This window comes from Urtica dioica, chromosome 4 (genome assembly GCF_054948205.1).
Source record: "Urtica dioica subsp. dioica isolate 48M chromosome 4, U.dioica_male_clone48M_v1_H2, whole genome shotgun sequence".
Lineage (NCBI taxonomy): Eukaryota > Viridiplantae > Streptophyta > Magnoliopsida > Rosales > Urticaceae > Urtica > Urtica dioica.
In genome coordinates this window covers 2791575-2818767 of record NC_142759.1, presented here as the reverse complement: position 1 = coordinate 2818767, position 27193 = coordinate 2791575, and the positions used below count along the sequence as shown (strand labels likewise).

Here is a 27193-nt window from a genome sequence, read left to right as displayed (position 1 = left end):
CTGTTACCCGTGATCACGGATAACTAATATTCTTATATCCTTCTCTTTTAGTTTATTCATCGGGTTACCTATCCAATAATATTTTTTCTTGGTACACGATTCAATCACATTTAGGCACTTGAAATTTTGCTATGACAGCATAACATTATGTAAGAAGTAGAATCAAGAACAAATAAACCACTCAAATAGACACAAATTTCCCTGAGCCGGGAACGGTTTTACCTTTGAACACTTCTATCGACCTCGAAAAGGGACCGAAAGGTTACAAGAAACCGGTCACACTTGCCTCCTCATCAATCCCCTTCATATATTTTTTTTTCTTTCTTTCGATTCTTTTCACGGGTCCTCTAGTCCGGGATCATCTGTACATGGTCGGAAAAAAAATGAACACGAAAATTCCCGCTGAAGTAATTTAAAGCCACCACGGATTCCTCACGGGAGAGAAACTAGGCAATAATCGTCGTTTTGACCTCAGTTAGCCGTTATGAAAACCGAGTCCAGTGACAGCACAACCTCGATCGATCTCTATACTCACCGTGCCCATTTCTTTTTGGAGTAAAATTGGATCATGTGATCCATATATATATGTAGATCTTGCCTAACATCATAATATTCCATTCAAGACCTTCTGGTAATAATCGTACTGCCGTGTCCGCCAAGCATCTAAGCTGCTGCTAATTAGGGAAAGGACCAAGGAGACGCATTGCTGATAATACCCCCCAAAATAAAATAAAAAAACGATACACGTGTTATTACTAATACAAGTATAACAACCACAACAGAGAAGAATGACGATAGTTCACTAACCTCTTCTGTCAAACCAAGGTGGAACCGTTTTCGCAGATTTTGTATTGTACGTGGACCGCCTTTAAAGCATGGGAAACCAGAGTCCTGACACAATAACAAAGTTGTTTCGAGACCAAGCATACTAAAAGGGTATATGTGGAAATGATAGTGAAAATACATATCAAACTGTTTTCTTGTTATTATCTAAATGATAGAAATCTCAATATCCTCTCGGCATACACCCTTTTCCTCGAATTGGTTACGGTAAAATTATTTGTTCAATCATTTAACTTGGAAGAAACGGCCACTATGTATAACTAGACTATGCATAAAGTAGAGGAATAACGGGGAGTTCAGGTTGGTATTATTACCTGCAACATTTCAACAAGAAGAATAACTCGCTCGGCATGCTTTCGACATGTAAGGAATCCTTGAATGCATAAAACCTAACCACCAAAAAGAAGTTCTGAGGATTCTCTGTGCATTTATCATAATTTTTTGTCCGGGTGAAAAGGCTGCTGCATATTACCTTAAAATAATCAAAGAACTCGCTTGGAACTCCCTCGGCATCAGAATCCATCACCTGGAAGAATAGTACTAATAAACAACTTGACAAAAACCAGCCGAATGAAAGAAGGCAATCGAAACAATAGAAAAAGAGCCCAATGAACTGAAAATTTCGAAGATAGTATTCGAAGTGGACTGAAATAGTAATTAAGAGCGACGGAAACTGCTGGTGGTCAATTTAGCCAGCCACTTCGGCAACACAAATGATGATTATAGAGGTAGATGAAAACAGTCATCCATTACCTCTAGAAGTTCACGTGTTAATTTGAACGGTGCACTCTCAAAATTTACTCCTCCGGGTGAATTAGAAAGCATAAACCCAAAATCAATATGTATAATATGTCCTTCTTCATCCAATAGAAGGTTTCCATTGTGCCGGTCTTTAATCTGGGTCAGAAAAACACCAACAATCAATGCCCACTTGGATGTTAAAGTGAGAAACTGTTCAAGGGACACGTGGTTAAGTTTACTATTTTAATTGTAAATAGAAAGCATATCAAACTCTGACATAGAGATTTCTACTTGCAAGCTTGACATAACTCCTTCGCAGCGTAGCACTGTGAATACTTTCTTGGATACCAATAACGAATAAAAGTGGTAATATAGAATACCTGAAGAAGAAAACACACTAGGGAATATCCAGCCATACTTTCAACAAAATTTCTCTGCACCAAAACAGAAGATGAAAACAAATAATATCATCAACCGGTGTTCTAAAAACTACAGCTAAAAATAAATATTTAGACAATGCAATGTAACAACGGAGTCGCAACTAAGGATTCATGATTTTTCCCAGCTATTTTTTTTAAATAGGAAAGTTTTTATCAATACCAGGCTAGTCTAGATCTGTAATTGACATTAATGGATTGCATGTCATCTAGAGGATACCATATTAAAAAATTACCTGAGCATGCTTAAAACTTGGAGAATTTTCTTGGTACTTGTCAACAAAAAAATCACGAAGATTTGCTACGTTGGGATATCGACTTTTGATAGAATGAATTGAGGCCTGCAACCACTAACTGTATAAAATGCTGATTCAAACTCAATACTGCCAATTACTTGGGGAAAAAAGAACTAGTAGTATTACCGTATCTGGAATAGTTTCAATTAGTGCCGTGTAGGAGGATGTAACTAGGACTTCGTACGGACGCAACCACAAGGGAAGACCAGCTTCTTGGAATATATCTAGCACCAAAAATTACTTTGAAAATTATAACAAGAGAAGTAAATGACAGGTTGAAATCTGACCCATAAATTATTGATAAACGCTATATTGAGTTAGTTCGGCTTTAGTCTGGCTCAGTCAACCAACCATAAAAATGAGAAATAAGTTGCACCGCCAGGTGCTCTTGTCTACAGTCATCGCCACTCTTCACAATCATCTACAAAGCAAGCAAAAAAAAAAAGTTCCAGGGTCAACTTTTTTACAAGCATGACTGTATAACACACCTAGATCATGGCAGATTAAACATTGTAATTGAAGTTCTATCAGTGTTCCTGGAATTTCCTTAAGTAAAAGACTACAATGAGATTGAGCTATAAGTAGGCGTGTAGGTCTTGCGTTGAGTCCGATTTCCGTTCAAGGGTCTCCGAACATCTCATTTCGTATTCTTCAATTTCATTACCAATAAAATCTTAGTTTCCTCTAAAAAAAATATTGAGCTACAGGTAAACCCAACACGAAACTTTAAGCTTACATTAAACCACAATTCTTTTATTAATGCACTTTTTTTTTTTTTTTTTTTAAGAAACAAGGGACTATTGCTTGTAGATGATTGGTGCACTTATGCTCGCTTACACCTTGCTTTTCAAGTTCATTAGAAGTAAAATTTGAAATTTAGCTAGGACTTTGAAGTCAAAGAGAAGAGTTTAAGCAGGTGGACTTACAGAACGCAAGTCCCAACCAGGCAATTTTCCATGGACTGAAGCTTTGCGTATTCTCTCTTTCTTTTCCTCCCAAAGCTCACCAGACAAGGCATCGCTAGCGTTAGGAGTGGCCCCATTAACCTGTTGGGTCATAATGAGACACAAAACGTAAGCCAACTTTTCATAGGAAGTTCAAAACTTTCGTAAAATCATGTTACCCTAGAATGTGCATCTGAGGAATCCTGACCCGCGCCTTTCAACGGGAGTCCAGGAGGTGCTTCTCCTTTTGCTGCCGCAGCCTGGATAAAATTCATTGCAGAAGCTTTACACATAAGAAAGATTGAGCTTTTCTAGAACTAGAAGCATCATGAACGCTATTCTATCAGCCAGACAATTATAATGCATAACAAAATAATGAAACATAATGGAATAAAAAAAATAAAATGAAAAAGAGTATTAGTTCTAGAACCAATAGTGAAAATATAACGCAATCAAGTTCTTCAAACAAATTCCAAATCCCTAAATGTAATAATAAAATCTTAAAAATAATTTAAGGAATTTGTAATAGATTCTCCATTTGATAACGCCTAAACTCAGATAAAATAGCGCTTATTTTCACAGTATGACATAAGACTAACCTTTACTTCCTCTATAGCTACTGTACTTGGAACACGGCGGTGTTCCTTCCGACGAGGTGGAGTTGGATCTTCAATGTCATCCATTCTAAGACCAGGATCTGCAGTCAGCACTACTCTTACCCACTCCAAGTCACATCCTTGAGTTCCACCAGTGTCACTTTGACAGCTCGTTGATACTATTTTAAATGGCTGAGTATTGGCGCAATGGATGCTTGAGTGGGACTCAGTGATTTCACTATCCCTGGAACGACTAGGAGAATGCTTTTTCTCCATGGAAATTTTTACAGTTACAAATTTAACTTTTGCCTCTGATGTATGAGTCATAGCCTGGTCAATTGCATGAGCAGTAGAGCTCGACATCCTATCATTACTATTACGGTACACCTCTTGAACAGTCCATAATGGATATGCCCAGGGTGGTGGCTTCTGCAAAAGGGCATCTCCATTTGCCAAGGGAATTCCTCCTCTAGAAAGCTTTTGAGAACTGGATGTGTCCTTTGGGTTACTGAAATATTGATCATTTTATGTGGGTTAGAGAATAAAAATTGACTTCTAATTTCGTTGAGTAACAAATAACACTTTGCCAGTTGATAAATTATCTATTTGCAACAAAAGAACTCACAACTATTTCACAAAGAAAAGTTGTTTCTGTAAAATCTCATCTTTGGAAAGAAAAAAAAAACCTAATTATTATGGTAAAATTAGTACCTGGGTGTTTCACTTTTCAAAACCTCCACGGAGATCATGTAAGGTGCTTTCTCTCGAGAATTTAAAAGCACAGCTTCTTCCTCAGGTATGTGAAGCACACGGTACACTCCCTTTCCCATTGGAAAGCAAACACCTGGTAAGGGTCGACAAAGCAAAATAAAGATATGAAAAACCCTAGTAACAGACACGCTGTATCATACACCACTTGATACATGTTAAAGCAACGTAGAACATGACTAAAGCCAAACAGAACAATCTTTGAGAAGTGCTGACAATTTGTGGTTACCCAACTTCGATACGTATATAATATTATTAGTTTTAGCAGTTTCGTACACATATTTTGAATATTTACTTAGGCGGGCACATAACTCACAGTGATTATAATGAAAGCAGTTTGTACGAAAACATTATCAGTTTTACAAATATGAGACAAAAGGAAAAAAAATCAATTGACAACCCTCTAAAATTTGAGTTTGTTTGCTTGTATCGTACCTCCATTCTTTTGAGCATCGGAAAGATGCTGATTGATTTCCACAAGAGACTGAACAACAGGAAGAATAAAACATGTCAAACAGAATACAGGAATAAGCAACACATTAAAAATAATTTATAAACCTTAGATCACCTCACAAAGAGCGCTCTTGCGATCTTCAACTGGAAATATATCAACCAAGCCATATGATGTTTCGCATAATGAATGCACAAAGTCCAATGACTCGTGATAGGCTCCCTTGCGGAGCTGCGATGCATTATTCGGAAGGGGAGGTTTTGCAGTTGATTTCTCATCCTTTTGTCTGGGCAAACCAGGATTCCTCTGCCAGATAAGTTAAGAATTAAATATCGGGTTAAAAAAAAAATAGCTTTTTTTAATTCCTTGACCAGTAAAGAAGGGCCGGGCCAAATATGGCTGTAAAAATTCCTTAAAAATGGAGTCTACGGATTTTGAGTGTTACACTACACTGGCATTGTCACCACTAGATATTATTATAAAAAGGTTTGAATTCAATATTTCTGTTCGTTTTATGCCACTAAAACACCTAAATAACTGAAACAGCGTTTATGCTAATAATACTGCTTGACAGCAGTAACTACATAATAAATAAATACCTCTTTTTGCTTTGAACCAAATAGCTCAGAATCTTCAACTGAACGATCACGATCCCTAAACAATTTGCGAAAAAAGCTCTCAGTTCCTGGGCTGCTTTCAAACATGCCCTCATTCGCCACACTGGTTTTAGCTTCTTCTGGGTGCACTCTAAACAATCTTCGAAACAATGGAAATTCGAAAAGATCGTCTTCGTCCCCATTGACACTTCCATCATCTTTATCATTCCCATCCCTCTTGTCCTCAAACTTGTCCTTAAAGAACTTCCGGAAAAAGCCGTCTTTTTCATCATCTTCAGTAGATTTTGAACGTCTTTCTTCGGAGTTAATAACCACTTCATCGTCTTCATTGTATCTATCATTTCCATCCTTCTTGTCATCACTTTTCTCCTTGAACAGCTTCTTGAAGAACCCTTCCTTATCATCATCTTCCATCGACTTCGATACCACCTTACCATCCTCCGAATCACTCTTGCTATCCCTAAACAATTTCTTAAAGAACCCCTCTGAACCTGACGCGGACGTAGAAAGCTCTTCATCCTCGGCGCTTCCCTTACTGTCCCTCAAGAGCCTCTTAAAGAACCCTTCTTTCTCAGCCCCATCATCCTCGTCCCTCTCCTTCTCCGACGACTTCCTGAAGAGCTCCCGAATCTTCGAGCCAGAACCTGAGACCGAGACCGAGACCAAACTCCCATCATCCTCGCCCTTGCTATCCCTCAACAGCCTCTTGAAGAATCCTTTCCCGTCTTTCTCAGTCTCGTCATCCTCGTCCCTCTCCCTCTCTGCAGACTTGCGAAAAAGCAAAGCGTCCCTCACCTTCGGTCCCGGGATGAGCTTTTTGAAGACGTTCTTCTCATCCGGAGATGGCGGAACTTGCCTGGCCGAGCCATCCTCTGCCTCGTTTCCGCTCACGGAAGAAGGCGGCGGCGATGACTTCAGCGACAAGAGCCTTTGCTTCGAAGACAAAATCCGGTTCAAAACCTGGTTCTTGCTCCCGGACTGAGGCTCAACTTGAGGACGGATCAACGGTGGCCATTCTCCGGTCAGAGTCGCCGCAAGCTGACACTTCTCCTGAATCCTTCCAATCCCTTCGTTGTCGTCCGAGTCCTCGAGCTCGGCCAACAAGAACCAATGCACTTTCAAGGCGATCTTAATCGACTTGGAACATATATCAATCACGAATTTATCAAGCGAAGGACTCGGCTTGTGGACCATCATGTAACATACCTGGAACAGATAGCTCTCGATCCCCGGCAATGGAAGTGTGTACATACGGTTGCAGAGGTAATCTCTGACCCCGGAGTGCTCGTGCTTGTAGAGATAGCTGACCGCGATCCACTCGCAGAAGAACGCCGAGTCGAAGAACCTGATGAGCCAGCCATTGTCCCCGGACTCGCTCGGCAAGTTCGCGACTCGCGATTTCGTAATCTCGCGAGGCGACTCGCTGTGTGACTCGCCGCGACTCAGCCCCGGAATCCGCACCATTCTCGACATATCATCGTAAACCCTAGCCCGGCGCTTCGCGATTCCGAAAAGCTCAAGAGCCAAAACCCTAACCCTATTTCTCTCCCTCCCTCACTTTCGCTGTCTTTCTCTGAGATTGATTTCCTCGGAATCAATAGAACCTCTGTGAGAAAAAGGAAGAGACGGCGAACAGACGAAACGATCGAAGTTAGAGGGCAGAGAAACGACGGAAATATTACTGCGTTTTGATATCAGAGGGATTTGGATCTTCTGTTGCCGAGCTGATCGTCGTTTCTCTTGTTGTTGGAGGAAGAAGAAGAAGAAAAAAAGGGGGTTGGATGTGAAAAAACGTAATTAGCAAAATGTTATTAATCAAGTAATCTTGTTGTCGTTGTTTTGCGTTAATTATTTCCGTTTGAAAGAAACCCCAATAAATTGTGAGAGATTACCCAGTAAATACATGGTCATTTTCTTATCATTTTCGGGTAGTGAAAAACTTTCCTAGAAAAAATATTTGTTGAGAAAATTTTATGAAAAATAGTGAGTGACCATTAAAGGAAAAAAAAAAATCAAGAGCCATCCAATAGATAAAAAAAATCAAGAGAACATTTAAGAAAGAATGATTGATGTTTATTGTAATAAAATTATTATATTATCTTTATATATGCATGATAAATTATATTTATAAATGTTATATAATAATGTTAATTATATTCATAAATTATGTTATTTGTTGGGATCCATGAAATACAATCCCTCTCAACTTTTTTTTTTCTTTTCCTCTTCTTTATCGAACAACACGAGTGATTTATTTTTATAGTTCGATCTCTCTTACTTAATTGATCTATCTTATTTCTTTCAAAAACCCATTAGTAGAATCAAATGAAATTGTTCCTGCGTTTTGAATATTGAATACAATATCAGCCTTTTGAATGAAAACCTATAATTGATTGGTGAACATGATCAAGACCAAAAGCCTTGAACTTTAAACGAAAAGAACCTCACAAAATGATTCCATAATCAGAAATGAAAACAAACCACACAACCAAATAAAACAAAACACATATACAATAACATCCAAATAATAAGCCACCAAAAAGTTGACGAAAAAAAAAAAATCACCCCAAAACTACCCAAACAATCATAATAGCAATTCACGAGATCTTTCTCTCGTATTAGTCTCACACAAAAGAACTTAGCTCACTCAAACTCTTACTATGGTCATCCCAACCTCTCAAAGAAAAACTTTGGAGCCGACACGTCCGTCAACCCTCAATTGTCACTATAGAAGTGATTATCTTCATTGTCTCTCATTTAAAAGCTCGACAATTTGATTGTTTTAAACATGTGAAAGTTAACCAATTTAAGAGACAATATTTAAAAAATATGATCGATCGTACATTTAAAAATATATGATTTATTGGACATTTTTCGATGATAAAAAAAATAATATTTGATGACGACGGAGAATAATAATTTGATCTTTAAAAGGTTATAATTTTTTTTTCTGAAAACTAAACAATTTTTTTATATTATTTTTATAATTCGCTTTGACAAGTTATTGATCGTATTTCTCAAAAATATTTTATCATCTAAAATCATCACACTTGTGTGTTACACAAAAATTAACTATATGAGATAGTTAACATCACTGGTTGAGCTAGCTAAGGACTAAAGAAGATAACATACCCCTTAATTTTTTTTTTTTTAAAAGAATGATAATTGTTGTCTTACTAAATAGTTGTAAATTCCGATAAATAAAAAAAAGTTGCAAATTTATTAGATAAGCATTTTTTTTTTTACACACACAAAAATAAAATAAAAGCCGGAAAGACTTCAAATAATAAAAAAATAAAAATAAAAAACTTTTGTTCCCATTTTAATTCCCTCGCTTTGACTCCAACACAGCCACGGTCAATAATACCCTCTCTTCTCACTCGCACCCTAAACCCTCTCGACGCACTCGCCGCCGCGCCGCCGCGCCGCCGTATCGTCGTCGGAGAGTTTGTCCATCGCTTTCTTGGTAAGGAATCCCTACTATATCCGTATCTTCTTAAACTTTTATTTTCTCAATTCTGTGCCCTAGATATTATGCTCGCTTTAATTAATTTTAGTGGAAAACCCTAGAAATTCGACAGTAAAGAGGTTTAATTTAGCGTTCTTGGTATTTTCTGTTTACTCATACTCTATAAAGAAATCGAGAGATTGTGGGACTTGTTTGGTTTGCATTTGAACATCGTGGGTGGAATAAAGAAATAAAGGTGGTTTATTGTTTTTGATAGTGTTTAGTTTTTATGGTTTTTGATGGCATTTTCCTCTGCACTGTTCTTTAAGCTTTACGTATAGTTGAAAAATTGAGGTTGTAGTGTGGGGGTGATAAAAGTAATGCATGAGATTTTGGCGTCTCTCTCCGTATGTGCCTGTGTCTGTAATAATATGATATATAAATACATAGAAGTCTTTTTTGTTGCAATTAGTACCACCTAGAAGCAAAGTTGGATTTCAAAAATCTAAATGATTTGGGTAGGCACATGTATTAGTTCGTCTAGAGCCATAAACAGACTGGCTTTTTTCTTTCGTGAATGTTTCTAGGCTTATACTTCCATGTGGTTTTGTTTTCTATTACTCGGAGTTTGTGTTATGTATATATTTTTTGTTGGCTTTAAAGTTTGTCTTTCACACCTTTCAATTTGGTCTGGCTCAGTAGTCAGTATTACCCTTTCTTAGTTATTTCCAGTGCCTGTGGGTGTGTGATTGCAGTGGCTTGTAGGTTGTAGCAATTTTATTGAATTAAGCTATACACATTCTACTCATCGGTAGCTATAAGCTTCAGTAAAATTGTTTTAAAGTGATTACGTGAATAACTTTGTGCATATGGAACTAAGGATCTAATAATACTCATTCAAAGGAATTGCATGAATGATTTTGCTTCAGTAATTTATCTAGTCACAATTACAGTGGATACATAGAGGCAAACCAGTCAAGTTTTTTAATACCATTTTCGATGAATGAACGACCTGGTGTCGTCTCTCGTCATTGAACTTTTCAATGACATAGTTACCTTTTGTTTTGTTTTTTCTCCTTGATTAAATGAGCTTTATGTGAAATTAAGTACGGGAAGTTAGTGTTGTGGCTTTCTCTGCCATTAACGTGTACAAGCCAGAGTAATAATAACTAATTTTAACTTAAGCGTATTATTTAGCAATTTTCTAACCCAGGATTGTTATTTTCTACAGTTCAATGGTAGAGGAAAAACTTATGAGGAGCTCAACGTGATTCTGAGGGAGGGAGCTGAGTCTGTTGGCAGCTTCATTACCTTAGTCGTGCGGGTAAACTACTTTACAATTCTGTAAATAAATTTCTCTGCTCTCTTTAGTTTATATAGTATTAGCATTCGGAATGGTACACAAGACTTGCTCAAAAAAAAAAAAAAAAGACGGTAGACAAGACTTCTAGCGTGAACTTACAATGTGCTCTTATTTATATAAGTTTGGAGAAATGGTGTTTAGGATAAATCAGTGCTGTCTAGTTTTTAGCAAGAAATCCAATGGTCGGAAGACAAGGATCAATTGTAATGGGTTATGGAATGCTCTTGGTCAAACTAAGGGGGAAATCCATTACTTCGTCAAAGGGTTGTGATTGGGTCGATGTCTATCGGTACCCATCTCTCCCGAGAAGGCCAAGTGCGGAGGAGGTCAAGACAGGGTTTTCGGAAGCGCGCAACAAATCTCATTGTCTCGAAGGATACATTGCCACATTCTTCCTAGATTTTTGGGACACAAGTAAATAGGATCTGCATAAAGTTTTGCAAGAATTATGGAACTGTAAGATTATTTATAACGACACCAAGGAAACCCATCTGTCCTTTTTCTAAGAAAATCCACTCGAGCAAAGTTGGCTTCTTTTTTTTCGCCCCATCAGTTTGGTCTCATCCTTCTACAAATCTATAGTAAAGGTGCTATCCGAGAGAATAAAAGGAATCATGGTGTAAACAATGCTTAGCGAACAAGGAGCTTGGGTGGAAGAGTTTTAAATAAGATATTTGATTTTGACAGCAAATGAAGTGATCTAGGGACACAAGCGAGCCCAATATAAAGGTGCATCGTTGAAGATAAACTTTGACAAAAACCTTTGATAGAGTTGAATGGAGTTTTTTGGATTTTGTTATGAAAAAAAGGCTTTAGGTAGGCCATGGATTAGGGGCTGCCTGTCTTCAGAATCTTTTTCGGTTTTGATCAATGGTTGTCCTTGTGAAACAAACGTGGTTATATGCAAGGTGATCCCCTCTCTCCTTTCATATTCATCTTGGCAGTGAGCGCTCTCTCTAGTTGGCTCAACATGGCAATAGTAGGTGACAACTGTCTTGAAAGTCGACTTCCTGGTGTTGGAGCTTGCCCAACTCGAGTTCGATTATGACATTGATCATCATAGATCCATCTTTAGCGAGCTGGGAGAACATGCAAGTTATCTCTGAAGTGCCAAAGCTAAATATAAACTTATGCAAAAGGCTTGCCTAAACCTGTCCGTGAAAGAATCAAATGATGTTGCAGCTTATTTGGGCCGCAGCGAAGAAACCTGCTTGACAATGTATCTGAGTATGTCTCTTGGGGGAAGCTTGAAGAAAAAAGGAGTTTTAGGACCTGGTTCTAAGTAAACCCACCAAGTTACTTGAGTGTTTAGATATAAAGTAAGGAGTTTTATGAATCAGGTTTTGTGCGTCAAGTAGCTTGAAAAGAAGTTTAGCCATTCTGAGTATGTCTGTTGTTGTACTAGTGAGATTTGGATAAACAAAGATACGTAATACTAGTTGTCTCATGGGAAAACCATTTTCTTGGAAAGAAGTTTAGCCATTCTGAGTATGTCTGTTGTTGTACTAGTGAGATTTGGATAAACAAAGATACGTAATACTAGTTGTCTCATGGGAAAACCATTTTCTTGGTTTGACCTATCGCATATGCAGGAAGAGTTTTTTTTTTTTTTTTTTTTTTTTTTTTTCCCAAACAAACGTGCAATATATTTTTTCTCAAGAGTGTAGTATTTGTTGCTGCTGGCAACCGAACTAATGTCGTTCTTTGTAATTTAAGCTAAGTCAGTCGTCTAATTTTTTTTATGTAATTATATATTTTTAGCCAAGGTGGTCGGAATACTACTAATGTTGGAATTAATTTCTATATGGAAAAGTATAAAATGAATGTATGGGCAAAAGATATGGCTTTACCTTGTCGTTTTAAAGCTGTTTAAATTAATAATGTAAAGGGGAAAGAGTGATTTTCCTCTCAGTTTATGCTTGCGTTGGGTATGCTCTCTGTCTGAAATTCACAAGTTTGTTCTTTTTCTCGTACCTTCAGGTTATATAGATATAGCATATGATCAAGTGACAGAGGAGCTCTTTCAGGTATGAGAGACATGAGTGGAAGTGGAAATGGAAGGAAGCGATCTTCTAAATGGGATTCAAGGGACCAGAGTCAATTTGACGATGAACGTATACAAGATGATGTTTGGTCTGAAAAATCAGGCAGACCATACTATCACCGCGAAGGTGGGCGCGGATGGCAGTCTCCGGAGCTTGGTGGTAGTAATGGTTCAAAGTGGTCTACTTTAGAGTCGAATGATCCAAGATCTAAGCATGATAATGCAGTTCCAGCTAAAGAGCCTTTTTCCGGGACCCGTGGCTCTCATAAGAACGAGAAATTCGATAAGGATCGCAACAAATATGCAGAGGACTCCATGGCATGGGAAGAGGATATAGATTACGACACTAGAATGTCTCCGGGTCTTAATGAATGGAGGCACCAAAGTCATAGCCAATCACCTAAAAGTGGATGGAATAACCGGAGGTTGGAATTGTTTTGTAATTTTTTTTTTCCTAAACCATTCCCTAATATATTATTCTTATTTCTAGTTTTTTCTAAATTTCTATTTGGATAGCGCACTTTCTGGTTATATTTACTATAATCCTCCTCTAGGTGATGTAAATTTTCCCTTCAGAAATAATTGTTTGCTATTTCTCACATGATTGAACAATATCTTAGCTACTTCGCGAATTAGTGAATGGTATAGCTTGGCCTGTACAAATGGGCTTTTATTTGCAAAACTCGGTGTTGAATAGATTTCTTTTTGTCATTTTTATGTGTGCAGGGATAGGAGTAGAAGTCGGAGTCGGAGTAGGGGCCGAAGCAGGAGCCCTGGACATTCTCTTAGACGTGATCCGGTGTATGTTGATAGAAATAGAAGCCGATCAGGGCCGTCCAATCAACTGTGTAAGGACTTTACTTCTGGGAGATGCAGAAGAGGCAACAGCTGTCCATTTGTTCATGAAGCCGACAAAAGTTACGACGAGTACTGGGACAGCAGACAGAGGAAAGGAGGAGGGAGCTCAAAATATCCCGGTATGGATTCTCGAGACTACGGACCAAAGAGACCGTCCGTGCCGTGTACCGAGTTTCTCAAAGGAAGGTGTCGAAGGGGAGCCTCGTGCCGGTTCGACCACCACATTGCTTCGGACGAGTTTGCCAACAAGGCAAGCGAAGGTGGTGGTAGGGAAAGGGAAAGGGAAAGGGAAAGGGAAAGGGAAAGGGAAAGCGACAGAAGGAAGATAGACAATTCCACGGAACGAGGTGTCGAGAATGAATATCGGAGGAGTAGCGACGTTCCTTGCAGGTTCTTTGCTGCAGGAAACTGCAGGAACGGGAACCAGTGTCGGTTTTCTCATCACGCTCCTCGGGGTTATTCAAGTCCCGACGGGAAATCGCATGACAAGTTGGCCTTGGGTCGCAAATCCGATGATGTTGTTGCCAACCCGTTGTGGAACGATAGGGTGAGTGGGGAAATCGACGGGAAAAATGGGTCTGTAGATCGCGACTGTGCTGTTTGGTCTATGAACGATAGAATGAGAAATAGAGTGAGTAACGAGATTGCTACTACTACCCCGGACCCGGATGTAAGTTATGAAAGGACTAAAAGCATCGAAAAGGAAGCCCTTCCGAGGAAGACAGACAGTCTTGGAGCGAGCAATGTTAGCTTGTCTGGGCCGAGACACAGTGAGAAATGGATTGAGGATATGAACATGTCTCCTGACTGGAATTATACAGCCCCGGCTTCAAATGCCGTGAAAGAAGATCTTCGGCGCTCAGAATCATTCAAGGACACGACTGTAAAGAATGGAAAACACAGTGTTATCGATAGGGATTCAAGCCGGTTCAATGGCACCGCCACGGCTGTACAACCAATGGTAAATGCCGTGCCCTTTTTCCGAGCGAGGCCTGATTTGAGGGACGATAGTTCGACCGCATTGCCGTATGAGGATACGAAAGCGGTAAGAAAAGATATCAGCTCGGGTATCATCGACCTAAATGTCTCCAGTAATATCACACCGACCACGCAGATTGTGAACCAGAATGGTCAGAAAGCAAGCGTTTTTAAAGCAGCGATCCCGAGCGAACGCCCTGGATTAAGCCTAGCAAATCTACAGAACAACTTGCTTCCTTCAGAGGGAATATCTGTAAACAAGCCAGACTATCAGGATGTGAACCTGCCACAGCCCAACCCTGGAATGTCTCTGGCGCAGATATCGGTCTCTGAACCCCTTAACATCGCGAGCCTCTCGTCCTCGTTGGTGCAGTTTCTTGGAACCGTGCAGCCACTTCCACAAATTTATTCAGCTCTTAATTCCAACAACCCTTCCTTCATTGCCAACACAGAAGGGTCAACTTTTCCGGTTCCTTCGTCTATTCCTCAGCTAGATCAAGCCACTGGGCAGCAGCGCAACACTTATGATCCAGTACAAGATAGCAAAGAGTCTCGGGCTGAAATCAGCAACAACCCTTCAGATGGTAAACCCGAAACGCGGTTGCAAAACTCAGCCCCGGATGGTGGTGAGTCTAATAAACAAAAGCGGCAGAATCTGACTTCACCGAAGGCAAAGGCAGGCGGTGAGGCCGCAGAGAAGAAAGGAAAGACCGGAAACCAGAAAGCGCGAGAAGAGAGCAAGAAGGTTCAAGAAACCGCCGAACCCTTGGACGGAGAAGAGAAAGAAGACGGGAAGAAGAACAAGGACGTAAAGGGCCTTAGAGCATTTAAGTTTGCGCTCGTGGAATATGTCAAAGAGCTCCTGAAACCGAGCTGGAAAGAGGGTCAGATAAATAAGGATGCTTACAAGACGATAGTGAAGAAAGTGGTCGATAAAGTGACTGCAACGGTTCAGCCGGGAAATATTCCCCAAACCCAAGAGAAGATCGATCATTACCTATCGAGTTCAAAGGAGAAGCTTACGAAACTCGTTCAGGTGAGAGCGCTTCTCTCATGCATTTTGCTAATTGTTATAATGTTGATTTTATTCTCTCTCTAGTCTCTACTAATACACGGTTTTTAGCTCGAATACCCATATAATACATTTTTTCGTCTCTATGCACTACCTTGGTGTTAAATGATCTTAAGCTTTAATTTGGCAATCACTTTGATCAAACAAAACCACAACTTGTTTTTGTTATTAGGTGCATAGAGTAGAAGTATATTTAAGGATTTTTACTAAAATGCCGGTTGCCAATGAAAATGACGAGCGGAATAAAAATTTCCTATTTGAAAGTTTTCGCCGGTTTTCAACAAAATTATTGTTATTTTTACATTTAAAAAAGTGCTGGAATTTCAGACTTTGCAATTCAATGCCTGGTACACACTGGAAAACGAAAAAAAAAAAAAAAAAAAATCCCGGGTTACCAACAAAATTAGGTGGTATCACCAAAAACCACCTTAAAGGCATTGTTTATTCATGAATTTTTATTTTTATTATTTCTTCTTTAGTATATACTTTGTTACAAGTCTTGCAATGTTGTCTGCAGGCATATGTGGACAAAAACCAGAAGGCTTGAACGAGTAATTTGGAGTTCGAAGTTCTTATTTATCTGTGCCATATGCAAAAGCCAACATGAAATTCCCGTTGTATTTATGCTTCTGTAGACATTACTTTTAAAAATTAAATTAATTATTTCATGGTTTTGAATTTCAATGCATTTTTAGTCGGTAATCAGGCCCAACTAACCTCACAAGTCACAACCATATCGATGGTAGATGTAAGATATTTTTTTTTATAATTTTTTTTAGCTTTCTTGATCATCTTTTTTTTTTTTTTTTTAAATTATGATAATAATCAGTTTGCAAGGTTTTTTTTTTTTTTTGGCTTGGTATGTAATATAATCTGTACTTTGTAAGGATCAATTTTGTGTAAGCCATTTTAGTTTCATATGGTTGAGTGTAATTTGTAAATCATGGTAAATTCGTAATTGTCTGAACGACAAAATCAATATGATTATTAATTAGTTGAAAGTGGTGTCATTATTACAAGGTTTTTTCTTCTCCGTACACAAGTTTTGGAAGTGTAAAGATGGGTGTGTTAACCTAGACATATTTCAATTTGTCAAAAGAGTAACAAAAGCTTCTTAATTCATGCACTAAATACCTTACCGTATTACGCTTTGCCGACTGAACTGCATGGGCAAGATGGAAATACCTTACCGTAACTTTTACTATTTGTATAAAAAAATTAAACTTTAACTCTTTTGATAATCAATTAGTTTCAACTTTGAAATGACTATTTTACTAATCAATTAGTTTCAAACTGCAATCATGTATAATAAAAAAATTGGCTAAGTAAGTCACCTAAACTATAGGAATTGTAAATTAGCCAACCTTTGGTAAATACTTTGTAAATAGCCAATTTACAAACGTTGGCAACCTATTAACTACATATTTCATACATGTTTAGCTGTGTTAAATAAGTCTTTTACTAATCTGTTAATATGTCTACTTGGCTATTTATAAGAAATTAACTAAAGGTGGGCTATATCTCAATTCACCATAACCGTGTGGCTATATAACTTAATTAATTTATTTTCAACCTCGTTGAGATATGAATCCGTATGATTTAGAAGGGAATAACCTGTACCTGGTTCTCATTTCAGTTTAAATTGCGTTTGATTTACTCTCCATATGCTCTTGTTCTTGATATTTTCAATTGCGGTCCTTAAATTGTACATTTCTAGCAGACTGGTCTATATTCAGTCATCTCTAAAGTCTAAACTACTTTGGAATCTTGACACCTATACATTTTAGTATAACTTTTGTCAAATATTTTTTTCTAACAAAATCTCAAGTGCGCGACTTATTTGAAATTATTTCTTGAGATAAAATGAGCAGCTCCAACGTAAAAAGCCGCAAAAAAAAAAAAAACATAGATAAAATAAAATGAAATATGAAGTATACTATGTGATCAACAAATATATGGTTGAATATGAATATATATAGTATATTTTTTCCCATGAACAAGTCATTTTACTCTAACAATTAAGGTATAATATAAGTCACCCACTTGACATTGCATAAAAAATTAAGTTGATGAAGTCAGACAAAAAGATAAACTAATGTAGTGGTAACTAGGATAGCCTAGTGGTAATTCCACACCACCTCCTGTGTGGAGGTCGTGGGTTCAATCCCCACTGCAGCTAAGCTGCCTTAAAAAAAAAAAGATAAACTAATGTAGCTTACAATCCAAGTGTTTAAAGTTCTAAGACTACACGTTCCAAAAAAAAAATAAAAAATTAATAATAATAATAATCAATCTACTAGTATTCATAAAAATTAGGAACCACAAAAGCAAATAAGTCTAACCTAAACCATTTTAGCTTACATTTTCCGTATAAATTCGGAATTTTTCAAAACCTATTTTGAAATAATTTGTTGCAAGCAGAAAATATAGTTTGACATTATAGGACACGCTTCTAGCAGTAAAAAAAAAATAGTTTTACGCTATAGAATCCGCTTAAAAAAACATTATTAGTCTATATTTCAAGAAGTACGAGTGTTGCTTTCATATTGTTGCGATAACAAAATAATGTATACATAAATAACTGCGAAGTAGTAGCTAGTTTGGTCTAGCGGTTATCCCACACACACCTCGACGGAGAGGTCATGGGTTCAAGCCCCCATGGGATGCAGAAATGCATACCCCTTAGGATTTATTTTAAAAATTATATAATATTGGCCAATAGTGTCACCTACTATGCAATCTTGGCCGATAGTGCCACCTGCGCTTTGCACTGTTAATATATCATGTGATCCTGACCGATAGTGCCCCTACTAAAAAAAATAACTGCGAAATCGATACGCCGGAGTTTAGAGAGTTTCATAAAAAAAAAATATAGTTTTACGAGTGTGAACAATATAAAGCCAAACGTGGCTATATAATATGCTTAGGGCGAGATATGCGTTTGCTTTCAGAAAGGGAAAAAGAAAAAAAAAAGATAAAACTAAAAGGAGAGAGGACGTGATTTGTAAATATAGGGTATGCTTGGTTATCAACTCAAAAACTGTTTTTGAGTTTTCAAGAAGTGAAAATAGGAAACAAAACTGAAAAATGTGTTTGGTAAGGTGTTTTCGGAAAAAAAATTTAAAAATTTTTGAAGTTGTTTTGTAAAAAATAAAGAAAACTGAAAACAAATAAAAGGTACTTTTGGAAAAAAAAATTTCTTCTCTTCTATCCTCCTTCTCCTCATCTTCTCTTTTCATTTTTTCAAAAACAAAAATGAAAACTGTACCAAACACTTTTTCAGTTTTTTCACTTTCTCAAAAATAAAAATGAAAACTGTACCAAACAGCTTTTTGAAAACAACTGTAAAATAATTTTTCAGTACAACTACAAAAATTAGAAAATAGAAAACAAAAACTTTTTGAGTTAATTACCAAACAACCCCGTAGATTGCCCTAAAACGATTGAGAAACGTTGAATTAAAAAAAAAGAGGCTATATAGAAATAGGACCAGGGATGTGGATTTGGATTTGTCTATTTTTTTCAAGTGGTGAAAATTTATTATGTCTCGCTTTAAGTTTGTTATATAACTAATACTCATATTTAATAGTTAATTATATATAAATGTGGAGTATGAATATAAACCGGATACATATATACAATTTTTTTTTCTTTTCACAAAGACTTATGTGATTTCAATTTGGAATATCTATTTGATGTCTGTAAAATAAAGTGAATCAATTTAGTTCCCTTAAAAAAATGAATTTGGTTGTTTTGATTTGTTCAATAAACATACCAGAATTTACACATAAATCTTAACAAAGAGATGTTGATATTATTATTTTCGTCATACTCTATTTTAGTAATGATCGATGGATCTATTTGCCATCTTCACAGAATTTGAAGAGTTCTGTACATAAAAATTACATACATACACCACACTATATTGACTTTAATCACCGTCCCATGAAGTAAAGTGCATATAGTTAATAGATCATTAAATATCTCTACAATATATTGACATGTCTATATGAGGTAATAAATAAATTGTATTAGCTAAAAAAAAAAGGAAATGCATGAACCATAAAAAAAAATGCATACACATGAGCGTTACATGATTTTTTCAAAGGGTGTGAGGTAAGTGTAGCCTTAAGAAAACAAAACTCTGATAATCAGTGCAAAAAAAAAAAGGAGTAAATTATTAACTTGAAGTCTATTTGACACACTTGTAAATTTCTTTAACTGGGGTGTTATGTGTTTGTCTTTGTCCTTGTCCATGACGTGTCATATCACATGGTTATATGCATAAGGTTTTTTTATTTTATTTTTTTATCTTGTTATTGTTTGGTAGTTGTCCAATCAAGTTTCCAATTTTAACAATATTACATAAATTAGCAGCACTAAGGCAAAGCATTTCATGTGAGGGATTTAAGGATCCGGGGCTGATATTTGAGATTTTACCATAAAAAAACACATGCGATTTGATTGATGTACCCTAGTCAAATAGGGTATAATTTCAAAAGCATTATCTTGTTGATTTGACAACTCGTGAGCTTGAAATAGTAGACTTTTGGACATGTTTATAAGGTGGAATTTTTTCACTTATTACTTAAGAAGTTGAGGATTAGATATTTGGAAATCTAAAAACCCATTCCATTTTTTTTTCTTTCAATTGTTTCTGATACATGAATCATGGATTGGATATGGTCTATCTTACTATTAGCTAGGGATATGTAAAAGAAAATTACATCATTTGATGAGACATATAAGTGATATAATTAGCTAACTATTTATTAATTAATCCCAAAGTGGCTGTCATTCAATTCACGACAATTGTTTGTATCGTATTGAAAACTAGTTTTGTTGGTATTTGTGGCATTTCGATGGTACTACTGCAATTTTGAACTTTAGAGGGTATATATATTGGTCTTCATCATTTTTTTTTTTTTTTGCGCTCCGCGAAATTTTGAAAATTCGTTATTTGTAAACTTCCATCAAAATTTAAGATGAAATCTCAAGAGTGCAATTCGTGACAATATTTAAAATGATTGGTTCAAATTCCAAGTTCCGAACATGCCTCAAAGTTATTTTGCACTCTCACCAACGATTTTGAGGAACTGGTGCCCCAAAACACTTTCAACAAAATAGAATTTGACTTTCTCTATTATATATATATATATATATATATATATATATATATATATATATATATATATATTTTAAAGAAATTATTACGTAAATATGAATGTGGCTGAATATTGATAGTAAAAAGGGTAAAATCAAGAAGCACAAATGATAGCATTAGAAATAAGGTTTCATACCTTGCTATTATTTAATGATGAAGACTAAATAAATTGCACTTTTTTTAACTAAGACTATCTGATTCCAGCAAACCAAAAGTCTCAAGCAAACCATAATATCGAAGATCTAGTCGGAGATGTAATGTAAGAGTATTAAATGTTACTGGCATTTTCCAGAATCTTATAAATTAACTCATTTGATAATCTATATATCCATTGTGTAATGTTAATGGTTTGATCCGGTGATCACTTATACTACTCTTACTTCCGTTGATGATATACCATTTGCATTAGGATTGTTAAATGCATGTATATAATTATATATAACCTACTAATTTATTTATCCAATAGTATGTATACATTATGAAGCTAATTAATTGTCCATGCATGACCAACGGTCTAGCTAATAATAAACTTTCATTTCACACTAACTTGATACAAAATACTTTGTTGCTCATTTAAGAAATGATTGCAATAAAATAAAATAAAAACTTAATTAGTTGGCTGTAAATTGTAATATCGTTCGCAACTAAACTAGCTATATATATATATATATATATATATATATATATATATATATATATATATTCACAATTTGACACACATAAATTGTGTCTGAAATGCATGGAATTGCTAACTATCTTGTCTTTATTTCCACGTGGATCGTTGTACTGTCAAATGACAAGTAAATAATTTGCATTCGTTACGTACTATTGAGTTGTCCATTTCACTGTCTGCAATTCACTTAGTAATAGATTAGAACGATATATAATTAGACATATGTAATTTGATAATTGAAGTCCTTTTGGGTTTGTGAAATGGAATTGGTGGGACAAGAATGAGACGTGACTTACAAGATTGATACTAGAGAGAGTTGCAAAAAGAGAAAGAGAAGAAACACAAACCGTTTGGCTCTTTTCAAAACCCTAATTAATAAAAAGGGTTTATTTCACTGCCCCTATATTCATTTTTATATTTATTTATGCAGTCACACACTTTCTAATTTTTTTTGGTCCACATTGAGAGCCAACTAAGGAAACATCACTTTTCCTATCCTTTTTCCCAAACTAGGAAAGCTTGAAAATCTTTTTCACTCTGCCCTATTTTGCAAATAATCAAGTACTTTTGAAATTGGGCCAAACTTGAATTTATTATCTTATCCGTATTAAATTACGCATTAGGGCTAACTGATTCGAGAAAATTAAATCCACCAGTTAATTGTTATAAAGCTAATTACTTTGACCTAACAAAATTTATAAAATAATCATTTCCCCCCCAAAATTTCTCAACAAAAAAATTCTACATTTTATCTTACTGTCACGGATAAGTTATGGCCTCCGTCTAGGATGTATATATATACGTGGAAACAATAATATATATATCTAGCTAGAATTATATTTATCAATATTTATTGGTTAGCCATGAAATCTAAGAATGGAAGAGCGTACACGTACTCGTTTGTGGACAAGTTTCTAGAATAAATTTATTTTTCTTGATGACCAGCCAATAAATAGGAAACAAATCGGAACAAAGTGATATATTTTTTTCCTAAGTTATTTATGTTATTGTCTAGTAAGTTTGTATGCTTAAATAATAATTAATTAGTGGAAATTACATCAAGTAGCGTATTTTTGTCTTTTATACAAAAACAACAGGTGGACATTTTATATTACGAAAACATCGGATTTTAAATATGAATGGTCATTTTTGTCATTACTTCGCTTATTTCCTAGTTGCTCCGGTCATGACTTCTTTTGTCGCGTTGATTGTCGTTGTCCAATAAAATTAAAGTATATAGTATACGATTAAGTACATACAATATAAATATATAATTTAATCAGTAGCATATATACATATATACATCTCTACCATATATATTTTATTTAATCACATACTGATTATTGTATATATAGATTATGTGATATTCTATACATTATACTGATAATATGATTATTATATACTGTTAGCATCAGAGTTATGACGACATTGTATACATTGTATACAATATTATGATAATATGATTATTGTATACTGTTAGCGCGTCAAAGAGGAGAGTCAAAGCCATAACGATGGCGGAGATATTGCATACTATTAGCGTCGGAGCCATGGTGACGATGGAGACGGCCTCTCACGGGTGTTCGAGCTCCGACGTGGCAGAGAAGAGTTTGACGCGCTTTTGCATCTCGTGGATTTGGACCACATGTCAAATCCGCCGGGCGTTGGAATGGAACGGTGAGGACGGAGAGGAGTATCAGAGCCACGGGGACGGTGGTGTCTCCTCCCACGGAGCGTTCAAGCTCCGATGTGAAGGCGCAGAGCTCAGCGCATTTTTCATCTCGTAGATCCGTATTGTATACTGAACGCATTGAATAAGAGCATTTTGATTCTAAAAAATTAAAATCCGTCATTCTAAAAAATAAGAGCATAGAAGAACCCACTATTTTCGTAAAGTAGCAATCAAAATTCGTTATTTCTATAATTTTCCTTTTCAATTATTAATACACAAGTGAAATCTGGATCTTCAATTATTGTTGTTGTCTGTTTTCAAATCTCTCAAACTAAATTACGCAAACATCATTCTTTGTAAATAAAAATAATGTAAAAAAGATAACTTTTTGTTATGATTTAATTCGAGAGACAATGAAAGAGACACCAAAATATAACAAAATATCATGTGCTCACTCAAATATGCTCATGCCAGCTACTAGATTTCTGCAATTGGCACTTGATTTTGTTTTATGATTATTAGGTTAAAAAGTTAAGCATGTATAGTTGTATATATTCTACACACATACATCTATATAAAATTTAGAATATATTTGTATATATTAATTAAAAAACTAGATGTGCAAGTCATAATAATGCACATTAATAATGATCACTCCATGCACATATATACCATTGGAAATTCCCATTATATGTTCCTGAAAACTAATTGGTATTCTCAATGTTAAAATAAATAGTTTTCCTTGAGAACTTAGCATTTTTACAATTAAGAAACCAATTAAACTTTTTTATGATATCAGTGGGTAAATTTCGACGGCAATGATATTTAATCCCGAAAAATTACAAAGGCCATAAAACATTATAAAATTATCAAAAGTAAGAAGTTTAATTTTACCCACATACTAATATTCTGATCGAATTATAATGCCATTATTGTTTCTCAAAATAGGCCAAGATAACCTTTTGAGGGCTTTAGCACTAATCGGTGCAATCATATGTAGCTGTAGTTTTTTTTAACCTTCACACACAGACATTAGTTTCTAGACTTTTAATTAATTAGTTGCCTCATTTCATATATGACATACATTTTTATGATCGATATAAATAAGTTGTAGCTTTTTACGTTCCGTAGTCCATACGTTGATCCACATGCAGAGACACAAAACTCTATAATATTACTTTGTACTTGCAAGTTCCATTAAGTGCTGACGTGTTTTGAGCACAAACATATTAATGGAAATTAGTCATATTTATTCACATTCTTAGTAATTAGTATTGAGAGACGAAGCAAATAATGAATACCATGCGAAAGGAATTTATGGTAATTTGGGACCATTTGGAGCCAAATAAATAATATAATCTAACACTCTTTTTATTATTATTACTTTTTTTTCAACGATTTCTAAGTTCAAACGATATGTGTATTAGAACTGTACGATACAACTTTTTGTTGTTGTTAAGTACGTGTTTGAGAGAGAGTTATAATTTAAATTCGATTTCAGCATCTGTATATACCAAAAATACGTCACGTGGATCTTTGGGAAAGCTCGAAGTGATAACAATAATAATAATAATAAAACCCAGCTAGGGCTAGAATGATTGCTTTTATGCATGCGCAAGCTGTGTAAAACAGCAGGCAAATATTATATTTATATATATATATATATATATATATATATATATATATATAATATTGTATGTATATTATATATTGTATTTGTATGCATATATTTACATATGTGTACGTCTTGGCACTTGTAAACTAAACGTATGACCTAATTAACTTGTCCCACACTCTTCTTTCTTCGTGCTGATGAGATCTAGTTCGAATTCTCTCTCAAAGTCCTTCTATTCGAGTCATAATTTATATTACTTACCGTATACATGCATACTATATATGTCTAAGGATTATAATAATAAGGGCAAAACATGAGTACAGTATTTTATTTAACAAAGGCCTATATTTCTATAAAGGATCCAAGTACGAGTAATGATATATGATATTGTTTTAGTTAAAAAGTAATAATTTGAATCACTTGCATGTATAACTAGTTTTTTTTTCCTTTTTCTTTTTTCATCCAAATTTGAATAATTAGCTAGGTGTCACATATATATATATATATATATATATATATATATATATATATTCCTACATTTAATTATGTGTGTGTATGTGTTCATACCGTTAGTTTATTTATTTATTTATTTTTTTTGCATCAAACTTGAATATTTAGCTAAGTGCCCACATGTGTATTCTCTTTAATTTATTGAAGAATAGTTAGAACTTTTTTCTCCATTGAGAATGACATCATCATGAATTGAAGGAATAATGATTATGTGTTATAGATAAAGAAAAACCTTGAGAGTATTTAATTAATTGACAAATTTTCTGGTTTCAATTTGCACTACACATATATATAGCTTATGGTTTTAAATTTTGAGCGAAATGCGTAATCACAAATTATGAGCATAATGGAAGAGAACGGTGAGCTTTAAACACTTACATGTGCATGTGTATTATATACATGTATGCAATGCCTGAATATAAAACATGTAGCTCTAATGGCTTCTGTTATATATCACATAAATATATCATGAGAAAAGTAACAAAACAATCGTTTCTGTTCCGAAACAAAAAGAGAGAAACTATGAGTTCCATTAATGTTGAAGTACACAGCATATAATAACTTGTTAGGTAGTTCTTCAATAAATTTGACCTATGTAGTTTAAACGTTACTTCTTAGGAATCAAACAACCCAACCTAGATTAGGTACACTCGATCGTATCCCTATCCCTATTGCTCAACCGTTTTATACATACCTAATCCACATTTATATTGTCCGTACATGATCTTTTAATATAAGTATACGTGGATATATCATATATGTGCAATATATATGATATATATATATATATATATATGTATATGTATTATGCATAGCCTTATTAAATATACCTATACGCTATATACTACCTTTTTGTACTGCAAGATTTTTTAAAGTGTATACAAGCCTTTGCAGTTTCATGTCTCGAAATATTGCCTTGTAATTTAGCTTGAAGTGGAGTGAAAATACATTCGTCTCGGTATAATATAATCCTACATGCCTTTTTCGTTTTGTCAACCTATATGTCTGCTTTGTGATTCAGTTTTCTCGGGCTGTCTTTTATCATCATCATCATTATTATTATTATTATTATTATTATATTCACTCCTTAAGATATATAAATGATAAATTTATTAATTTGATGACTTATAATATGATATAATATCATTGTTCTTATTCCTGGTCGTGGTTTCCACTTAAAATCGTATGTTCTTGATTTCGTATTATATTTCATTCACTATCATCGATTTATAACAATTATTATTATTATTTGAGCAACTTTCAAACGATATTCATCATTTTTATATAAACAGTAGCTCAAGGTTTTTTCTGCAATAGAGACTGTGTAACACCTAATAGTATAAATATACATCATGCATTTATTTGTTATTATGTATGACACTGAATTCTTAGTATCTTAATTATTGCTTTCATGTTTAGGCACTTAATTATCCTCAGCATTTTAATTATTTATTTTGTTTATTATAATAAAATATAATAATCTCTTAACTAGGGGTGACAATTCGAGTTACGTGTCGTGTTCGTGCCGTGTCTTATTCGTTTTCATGTATTTTTTGACAGACCCAGACACGACCCATTTATTAATCGTGTCTAGGAGAAAAACCCAAACACGACCCACTATTTTTTTGCCAAACCCAGACCCAACCCACTAAAACTCATTTATTAATCGTGTATTAATGGACCATATAACCCACGAACCCACTTAGACCCATAGACCCATTTCATCCTGGCTATCGGACGGTATCGGCACAACCGTGTCCGATAGCCAACCTTTCCGACGCAAAACGGTCGGAAAATCTCCGAGCCTTCAAGACGGTACTTCCGTGCTCACGGAACTCGGATTTCCGTCATCCGAGGTTGAGCTTATCGGAAGGACGAGCTTCCAACCTCTGAACCAGGATGTTAATGGCAGACCAAGTCTTGGCCGTTGGATTTTACATCCAACGGCCCAGACTTTAAAAAAAAAAAAAAAAAAAAACAATTAAACACACCTGTGCAGACCCAGCCTTCCGTCGATCCCCTACCACCACTTCCGTCGCTCCACGGAAATGAAGTTGCCATTTCCATGCCACACGGAACTCGGAATTTCCGTAGGCGCCCAGGCAG

At 35.4% G+C, this 27193-nt stretch overlaps 2 protein-coding genes across 3 annotated transcripts; one reads left to right on the top strand and one right to left on the bottom strand.

The window, feature by feature from the left end:
• On the bottom strand, positions 1–7531 carry LOC149399270 (phosphatidylinositol 4-kinase beta 1-like). Of its 2 annotated transcripts, XM_089612475.1 has the most exons (16): positions 5676–7527; positions 5194–5382; positions 5061–5109; positions 4569–4701; positions 3861–4365; positions 3441–3521; positions 3244–3363; positions 2669–2738; positions 2444–2541; positions 2258–2362; positions 1965–2018; positions 1597–1740; positions 1316–1369; positions 1158–1232; positions 808–891; positions 1–706 (listed from the first exon to the last, which is right to left on the bottom strand). In XM_089612475.1, exons 1-16 carry the CDS (start codon positions 7164–7166, stop codon positions 605–607), a joined length of 3354 nt encoding a protein of 1117 aa, XP_089468601.1. In that variant the 5' UTR covers positions 7167–7527; the 3' UTR covers positions 1–604. The 2 variants fall into 2 exon arrangements, 1 of the variants encoding a protein (XP_089468601.1); XR_016296567.1 differs by lacking the exons at positions 1–706; positions 808–891; positions 1158–1232; positions 1316–1369 and having other exon boundaries at positions 1646–1740; positions 2258–2375; positions 5676–7531.
• A 1481-nt stretch (positions 7532–9012) lies between these two features.
• Positions 9013–16414, top strand: LOC149399269 (Zinc finger C-x8-C-x5-C-x3-H type family protein). Its single transcript, XM_089612476.1, has 5 exons — positions 9013–9159; positions 10373–10465; positions 12485–12973; positions 13275–15420; positions 15974–16414. Exons 3-5 carry the CDS (start codon positions 12534–12536, stop codon positions 16001–16003), a joined length of 2616 nt encoding a protein of 871 aa, XP_089468602.1. The 5' UTR covers positions 9013–9159; positions 10373–10465; positions 12485–12533; the 3' UTR covers positions 16004–16414.
• The last annotated feature ends 10779 nt before the right edge of the window (positions 16415–27193 follow it).